Genomic DNA, 9,406 nt, shown 5'->3' with positions numbered 1-9,406 from the left:
AACAGCTTCCCCAACCTGCATCAACTCAGTAAAATAAACCCAACTAGATTTCTGGACGTCTGTCCATGGTGTTCTAACAAACCCATACTACAACATACCACACTGGACTGTCTGGAAAGGCTATCACATTTTACTAGCCCATACATAAATGCACATCCACTCGTGTTAGATAAGCAGTGGGAAGCGTGGCTTGCGGACGAGGAAAAGGAGAGCCAAGTAGCTCTCCTGGATTAGGTCACTCTACCTGACCTGGACCAAGCCCAGCGAGCCGCTCGCGCCAGTGGAGCCCTGAAATAAGGGCCCGACCACGCTCGCCTACTTTTCTTTTTGAAAAATAAAGTTTTTTTCCTTCCTTCTATGGCCTGCACAGCAGGGACACTAAAATTAACCGCGCGCTTTGACGTGCGATCACGTGTTGGGCCACCAAATTTGGTTTCAATCGCGTTGCGGTATTCCCCCTCCTATATTTTTTTCTTCCTCTATGGTAAAACAGATGACGATGATTAAGATAAAGGGTGCACATAAAAAAAAGTGAATCGCATGAAGACAGATGACAATTATTGTTCGGGGACAAAATGAACTTCAAGAAGTGCAAGCTTTCCTTACTTTTTATTTTATTAATTTTTATTTATTTATTATTATTTTTATTTTTATTTTATTTTTATTTTATTTTTTTTGAAGTGCGTTGGTTCAGCCTCGCTGGACAGTGGCGCTACGGTTTCAGTTTCATTTTCTTCGTCTCCGCAAGGCGGCTGGCCACTGGCGACAGGCGCATTCTTCCGGTTCCGTCTATCTGTCAGGAACGCTGTTCACGATCGCGGAACGTTCTGCATGTTATGGCGAGAAAAATAGGAGGTAAGTCGATGAAGCCGTCATCACAGATTGCTGTTGCAGCTCGTTATCGAAACGTTGATTGCCTGTCCCGTTTCCGTAATTGAAAATCTGTTTCGATCATGCATTCCACTCTGATCCCGATATTGTGAAGACTAGGCCTAGGGATTCTAGTAACTTCGATCCACGTTTTTTCGAGGGAAATTTCGTGCACTTTTTTTTTGCCACACTGGTGATATGTGCGAAGGTAGGCCGCGGTTCTGCGCGCTGTGCATTAGTGGGGTTGCAGCGTATAAACCTGGCGTTGTTTGACTTCAAGGTTTCGGTTTCGTGGAGTTTACGTTGTAGTGTGGGCGTTGACCTCATGTGCGAAGCAATCACACGAAGCAATCACAGAAGGTGAGTGCGCTTGGCACTGCTCTGGAACTTTCAGTTGTCTACTTTCACCAGTGTAGCAGTTCTGACTCTTTTGATGTAACCAATAAAAATAATTAGCGCGATTTCTGCGTTTGCAACCCCGATTATCGTATTTTGGGCGGCCGATCATTTAGAACTGTTTGTTTTAGTGATGTCTAAGCAACCTGTTTCTGCACTTTATCCTCGGCTTTCCGCGCTTTGGTTAACATAGCCGTGCGCATCGGTTTGGTGTTGACCGCTTACCGCCCTTTGCCAAGAAAGCCGAGGAAAGCTGCAACCTTACGTTTGTGTATGAGATCATGCCGCGTGAATTTTAACTGAAGGCTAGAAACGGAGGAGGTGTTAACGGAAAATTAGGATTTGCTTTGTTGCGCGAAAACGCAGAAAAAGATTCACTGCATTATTTAGTTCACGTAGCCGCGTACCTGCTGTGTGTGTGATGCGTCCCTTATCCACTAGTGCCTGTCCGTTTATGTAACATTTAAAAGCGGGGAAGTCATTGTGAACTGCATGAGCGAACTTGCTGTCGAGTCTTTTGGTTCTTCACTCACTGCGCATTTTAACTTCTGTGAGAGCATATTACACTTCATGCTTGGTGTTGACATGAAGGTGTTCTCCAAATAAGTTGCGCAGGGCGCCGAAGCTGTCGTCGCGGGGAACGTTGCATTGCCTGCATGTATTTGTGTCCCCCCCCCCCCATTATATATATGGAAAATTGTTTAGTTATAATAACCTGTGAGCTTCTGTCATTTTCTAGTTCAGGGCTAGTTCAGTGCCTTTCTTTCTTCTTGTTTAAATGTTTTCTTCTATTGCCTGGTTAGTTGCTTAGCATGGATTCTGCATAGATGGGCGTTCTCACAGCGCAATGAAATTTAGTAAGGCGGTATTTTTGCGCGCTTTTGGACAAAGCATAAACGTGAATGAAAAGAGCTGCGTATGCATTGTAATATAGTTGCTTGAATGGTGATAAAATGTGTTGTAGCTTCTTTTTTTATATATAAAAAGAAAACGTGCAGGTTTGTCGTATAGAATGAACAGGTTCGAGCACGAAGTACAATGACATTTGAGTTTCTCTTTGCTGACTAGCTAACCCTGGTAATCAACTTAACATACTATTGCTTGAGCCAGTGCCTGAATGATGAAAAGAATTACTCGGAAATTATTTTTGTTGTAATTATTTTTCTAGCACTCATTCAAGATTTCTCTTCAATGAGTGCTGGATTACCTTTAGTTTTCAAATTTGCAGATCAGCAAGTGTTATTTTTTAATGAAATTATGGAACACCTGAACATACTCGATGCCCAGTTATGGAGAACTAAATGCAATGAAGATGATCACTTATGAAGCTTTTTGTGTTTGTTACTTATTGTTGACTATGGAGGTAGTGCTTTGATTGCAGATTTTAAGTGGGTGCGTAGAGAACTTAGAAGTTTCAAGATTTTATTTTCGGAGGTTCCAAGTATTTGAAAGGGTGAGAAAAGCTAAGTTGGGCAATTTGTTGCTTTGTATATAATCGGTGACTACGTGCACTTGCCCTTGTCCTTTAAAGGAGGACTAACATGTTACTTTCTTTTTTTTTTTGCATGAAATGAAGGTGCTACACCTCTAAACGCTAGAAAAAAATACTTGCAAGCCTCAGAGTACCCTTAATAATGTTACATAATAGCTTTTCTACAGCCTGTTTTGGTTTCGTTTCCCAGGAGGTTACTGTGTCGCAATGTCATGACGCAGAAGGTAGTTGCATGGGAGCAGGACATTGTGAGGTTTGGCAGTCTTTCTGGTTTGCTCAGTCACCTCCCATGCTGCCACTCGTTGTAAGGTCCTGTGTAACACGCATAGCAGATGGCTGAACATGCCAGATCGAGCGACAAAAAGTTTCAATGTCTTGCACGCGTGTGACCATCGACAAGTCCACTTGTCGAAACGTTGGCTCCCGCTTTCACCTTGTTCTTGTTTTACTCATCTTGAATTTCCATCTCGCGCCTTCCCTCCATTTCCCCATTTTCTGCACCATGACACCGTAACCGCCCTGGAAATGAAACCCAAACTGGCTCTAGAATGGCTATTATATTAAATTATGAAAGTTGCCTTGAGGTTTGCCATTATATTTCCTAGAGTCTGAAGGTCCTGGACCTGCATTTCAGTGCAAGAAATGAATAGTCAAGAATGTCATGTCAGTACTCCTTTAAAGGAGTACTAACATGACACTCTGTGGCTGTCATTTTTTGCATTAAATGAACATCCAATGCCTCTAAACCCTCTAAAGAGATACTGAGAAGCATCAGAGTATGCTAAGTAATTTACTGACTGTAATACTTGTTTATACTAACCAGTTTCGGTTTTGGTACCCATTAGGTGGATGTGTCATGTCATAAAACAGTGGCTTACTTCATTCCTGCAATCACACTGGCTGCCACACACGAGTGTAGCTTGAAGAAACATGCAAGGCACATTTAAAAATTTTTTTATGAGCAACGTTATGATACCTATTCTTATTGCTACACAATGTCAGCAAATCTTGGTCTGCATCATGAAATTACGATAATGTTGTGGACACCAGGTTTGGCAGTTCGAGGCCAACTTTAGTATCGATGATGCAGTTTCACAGAAGTCGGTGCTTGCCCTCATTAACATTCATCCCATTGTGATCTTGTTTCTGAACTGTGAATTTGTGTCAATGCCTGCTCATATAATTTACTTCAGTTTAGTATCAAAATATTTTCCCAGTGCTTCCGAAACCTTCATACTTGCTACTCATCATCCTTTTACATTCAAGAAATATGCGGTGCAGTTTCAAACATGTCTACTCCTTGAAGTAGAAATGTGCCGGTGAATTTGTCTCTGTGCAGGCCATTAGGCACTGATGTGCATTGCACGGCTGTAGAATCTTCGTGGTCACAGCTGCTTGAAACTTCAAAAATGTTTTGACACCTCTTGTCTTGGTTAATGACAGCTTGTGTAGATTACTTCTTTATATGAAAAGTGAAACAACTTGAGTATGGTCGAACTCTTTCTAAGAACTTGCCATAGCCTTGGGTTAGGAGGGTCTTGTTTATAAACTACCCAAGAAAGTGGATGGGAAAACAGCGCCGCGGTAGCTCAATTGGTAGAGCATCGCACGCGAAATGCGAAGGTTCTGGGTTCGGTTCCCACCTGCGGCAAGTTGTTTCTTCATCCACTTTAAGTTCCATTAATTTATCGTTTCATTACTTCATTTATTAGCACAAGTAATTTTCCCCTATGTTGTCCTTGGTGTCAGTGTTTGTTGGCTTCTTATGATATTGCTCTACCTTTGTTGTTCCTTGAAAATGTTGCATTGTTTGTTGAAAATGGTCGTCTAACGTTAGATTTTTGCTTGTGTGGGCACATCCCCTTGGAATTTGATGACTGCAGCTGCGTAAGTTTCACTTTATTGCTTTTTTGCTTTTCTCTGCAATTGCAGTGCGCTCAATTTATGACACGCATAACAATGTTGCTCTGGCTGATGGTGAACAACATGGTCCCGAAGACCTCAAAGAGAAGGCAAGTGCAATTAATTGTAGTTATGTCCACTGCTGATTTTAAACGATAGGAAATTTATATAAGCAGATGCATGCTTTAGATGAAATGTAGGCCACTGCGCCGTACAGTGTATTCTGCCTGTTTTGTGTGGATGGTTGCCTTGACTGGTGCTATGACTGGTGACTGGTGCCCATCCTGACTGTTAGCGCTGAAGGTGCCTTGGTATTTTACTAATTGCTTGCAAATGGTGCAGCATGACCCAATGAACTGACCTCTCATTGATTCACATTGCACTATGCAGCAATGCACAGTTTGTATGCACTTGTTCTACAATTTAGGGAATGTCGTTTAAAGACTGGATCTTTTCACTTGCAGCTCAGTAAAGTCAGGGAGGTGGTGCCTAGCATGAGCAAGGACCAGATATGCATGGCTCTGAGGACTTACGACTATGATGTCAATGCTACTATTACTGCAATATCAGAAAGTAGGTATCTCATCAATATAGGTTTTTACTTGCTATCATAGGCTGATCTCGTTGAAAAGAAAGCCAGTGTAGACTTGTCAAGAAAACTTCGTATCATGCACAGCATGACTTTTGATTATGTTGTGCATAAAAAAGTTTTGTGAATTGGTAAATTTAGTTGGTGCTTCTGAAATTACCATAACCTAGCAGTCAGATAAAGTGTAGTACCTGACCAGTAATTGACTGGCAAATGGCCTTTTGCAATCACCGGTTGGCGCACTTCACTGACTATCTAAGGTGACTAAAGTGGGCTTCAACGATGGCCATAGTGTGTAGAAAGAAATGAGCACTGGAGTCACCAATAACAAGTCATGACAACATTGTGTTTTAAGTCAGTTTAAAGCTGTACAAAGCTGAGAATGATTAACAGCAAAGTGCATACTTCTTAACTATTGCAAACATTACATGCTGCTTTATTCTGTTTCTTACCATTAACTTGTCTTTAATGGGAGAAATTGCTTAGGTCATTGAAGAGGCTAAAGTGAGGAAGAACAATGGCCATGAAGGCACATGCATATGAGAGTTAAGAATGCGTACAGAGTTCACAACTGTCAACAGCATATCATCACGCGGTAGTGACGGTGAAGAAGGCAGCAAAACTTTGATTAACGAAACTAGCGTTTTATTGGGCGAACTTGTGCCCTCAAAGGCAGCCTACACTCAAAGAACGATAGCGGCGAATACACTCGGCGATCGTTGAACATCTGATGAGCGGGTCAAGCGCATCGGCCTTTGTACATCAGTCGTCGAATGTTGCAGAGTAATCGCTGGGACCTGCGTGCCTTCCACAAAGTTCTACATTGTTCGCGTCGTGCACTCATGCAATCAGATTGTTACACAAGGTTCGGTCACAGACAGCGAATGGAAGCATCGATAACATTCCAGAAACTTCCGATACATGCAGGCGCGTCCTGCGCTGTGCGATAACATTTGTTAGGTGGTGAAACGTGTCGCCCGATAAAGACAAGTACACGTGTCAGTATAGATGCATTGTTAACAGTTATTACATCTATATGGGCATTATATGGAAATGCATAGTTGCTACTTCATTACAAGCTTCTATTTGTGACAATGTTGTGCTTGCACTTCCACCTCTATGTGAGTAGGGCATGGCTTCACTATCACAGCAGACTGCAGGCACTGGGTAGCCATTTAATGGCACCACCTGTGATTTAGTGAACAGCACCACCAGTGGTGCTGTTATGTAGGGAAATGCCAGCATGCAGGTAGGAAACCGTGAAAAACCATAACGAAGACACAAAGGAGCAGGAAGGGTGCTGCACTAACAGCTGGCTTTATTCCGTAGAAATGACATCCCCTAAGACCAAGCAGCATGCACTACAGGCCTGTAAATCACTTAAGTGTAGTGAGCAAAGGGCCTCAGTTTATAAACAAACATTGTCATGTGCAGTCAAGGTGATTACCTTAAAGCAACTTACAGTGTGGTCACGCATGCTTTGTTTGGTCTTGGGGAACATCATTTCTACAAGATAAAGTAATTGTTAATCCAGCACCCTTCCTGTTTCTTTGTCTATGGCTTTTCCTAGTTTTCTTGTTTTTTGGCATTCCCCTGTATAATAACAGTAGTTACTCTTCACTCAAACTTCTTGCTGCCCTGGATCCACATGTTGCTCTCCCGATGATGCAGCACTGCGGTGCCCGATAGCAACAGAGCATCAGTGTTACGCAGCAGAAGCTGCACACACTTGTTACAAAGTCTGCTCAGCTTATTCATGGCATCATTTTCATGGCCACAACACTTCTCACGAGGTCCTGTCGTGCTCACATACGCATCAGAATCATACACCAGAGCATGACAGATTCTGCATTCTTGACATTTTACGCTGCATTTATTTGGCAGTGCACTTTGACCACTACTTTAGCAGTGGGTGAGCTGATACCTTGACACAATGCCTAGATGAGTAAGCAAATGCTAGAGGCCACAGAAATAGTCTAGGCCAAATCAGTTGAAGTATTCTTTATTCCTGTCATTGCATCGAGTGTATAGATTAAACAGATATTTATAATTTTACATTAAATTGCACTAACATCTTGAATCTTTCTGCAAGATGGACCTGAAGAGGCTTTGCGGGAGTGGAACTGCGCAGGAAACAAAGTCAAGGTAATAAATTCAAGTTGATTTTGTGTGGTCTGTCAACGTGTAATGTTTGGAAAGCCCTGCCAAGATTTGTACTGTCCCAAATTTAACATTGCGACTGCTATATGTATATTTTTTCTCAAGCATCATGTTCATGTATTGGTGCAAAAACTAACTTAATTCAGTCTTGTATGGACTGAACAGTCCATACAGTCTGTATGGACTGCACATCTGAATGGACAGTCTTGTATGGACTGTATAGTTAGGTTTAACACTGTACAGGGCAGTATGCAAAATCGTGAAAATCATTTTCTTTCGATTTTAGAACACTGTTTTCATAACGCCATAATTTCAGTGCAATTTCGAGTTCCAGCTAGAATATCGAACCAGAAATTCTGTCCAGTTAGATCATTTTTTAGCAGTAACGGACACTTTCGAGATATGATAGAACATTTTAATCCAGCTGGAAGCCATTTACTTCCAGCAGTTTTCATGCAAATTTTCAGTTTCAACAATCTTCATACAAATAATTGAAGCTGAGCTTGTATGTGGTGTGTGGTGACATCCCATTTTCTTGCTTCCGTAATGCACTATGTTACCTTTAGCCTCATCCCTTTCTTTGGTCTCTTCTAAGAAAGAAATGAAGGGGGGTGGGGGGGGGGTTGCTATTGGCCAGGGCTTATTGCACTGGCTCTGAATGGAAACAGAAAAAATGTCTATGACTAATATCTTTTTCAAGTTGTGTGTGGCAGCAGTACCACAGCTGTCATTTTGTTTTTAGCAGAGCAAAGTGAAGCTGAAAGCATTGTTCTTTTTCTTTGTGAGTGTGTTTAAGCAGGCACACATGTGTGCATGCATCTGCATGCCATATGTATTGTGCGTTTCAGTGAGCCGAGATTTGTATTCAAACTGACATATGGTGATTTCAGATACTGGCACGGTCAGCATGAGTGGAGCAAGTGCAACTTCCTAAAATTTCCATTCACAAACATTCTTGTTCCTCCTAGTCTGACACTTGCACATGGTATTTATGTATTGGTAATGCTCTCGACCTGTTGCAGTCAGAAGATTATCAGTGATGCACAAGGATTTTTCAGTGGCACTGCACATCAGCATTATGTCATATAATGCTGTGCAATTTCTTTTAAATTGGATGTATCTGCAATTCAGCTGCATCAATATTGAGCTCCATCCCGCATATTAAGCTAAAATTGTATAATGCACAATAAATGTTTATACAGAGTATGTCTAGTAGGGTGTAGATCTTAGAAGTAGACATGTGCTAGCTACTGAAACATTGAATTTCTCTCTCTCTCTCTCTGCAAGCTGGCAAACAAGAACAGAAAGAGGAAGAAGAAGCCCAAGAAAGAACCAGCTGCCAGCTCTGTTGGGGAAAGCCAGGAGGCAAATGCTGGAGGCGATGGTAAGGACGTGGCTTTGGGGAAACTAGAGGAGGACAAGGAGAAACTGGAAGGACAGCTTACTTCTGCATCCCCTGCAGGTAGGCAGCTAGCTGAGGTTGCATGCTCTAATGAACTGAAACTTCTGTTGAGTGTAGCAATGGTTGTATAAAATACAAATATTTTCTGGAAGATGGCATTCAGGTCGATACCATCTTTCCCTTTTATGAATGCTACACCTTATCAATTTTCACAGAACTCGTTTGGTTGCGCCGTGATCCTAAGCTAATGAAGTAGTAGTATGTTAATAAAGTAGTAAAGTTAATTCCTCATCGAAAATGGATTGTTGACCTAAAAACTTAGAGGGTGGAGGGGAATTCATGAGTAGCCAGGAGACTCCATTCTAGCTCATTGTTAGAAAAATATAACGGCTCTCCATGGAGCATATATTTATGTCCATCGGTCATCAACGATCTATAATAAGGGTTCATCTCGGTATATTAAAAGAGAAAGTGGTGAATTATTACTTGCTGCATTGTCTGACAATGATACTTTGTTCAAGGTAACAGCTTAATAGGAATAGTGTGTTATTGTTATCAAGTGCACTGTCAAAGTAGTCTGCATGTGTTTTCATTT

General features: G+C 41.7%; 1 protein-coding gene across 4 annotated transcripts in view; it reads left to right on the top strand.

Annotated features, from left to right (window-relative positions):
* Positions 1-742: 742 nt before the first annotated feature.
* Positions 743-9,406, top strand: part of LOC142567078 (spermatogenesis-associated serine-rich protein 2-like) — a 61,488-nt gene continuing 52,824 nt past the window's right edge. For all 4 annotated transcript variants that reach the window (XM_075677817.1, XM_075677816.1, XM_075677815.1 and 1 more), the window contains exons 1-5: positions 743-855; positions 4,691-4,770; positions 5,125-5,233; positions 7,342-7,394; positions 8,697-8,871. In XM_075677817.1, the coding sequence (XP_075533932.1) occupies positions 837-855; positions 4,691-4,770; positions 5,125-5,233; positions 7,342-7,394; positions 8,697-8,871 (436 nt within the window). In that variant the 5' untranslated portion in view covers positions 743-836. The remainder of the gene's footprint in view (positions 856-4,690; positions 4,771-5,124; positions 5,234-7,341; positions 7,395-8,696; positions 8,872-9,406) is intronic.

The sequence above is a fragment of the Dermacentor variabilis genome, chromosome 1, assembly GCF_050947875.1.
Source record: "Dermacentor variabilis isolate Ectoservices chromosome 1, ASM5094787v1, whole genome shotgun sequence".
Classification (NCBI taxonomy): Eukaryota; Metazoa; Arthropoda; class Arachnida; order Ixodida; family Ixodidae; genus Dermacentor; species Dermacentor variabilis.
The sequence above is the reverse complement of the archived record's forward strand: the minus strand, read 5'-3'. Positions and strand labels throughout refer to the sequence as shown.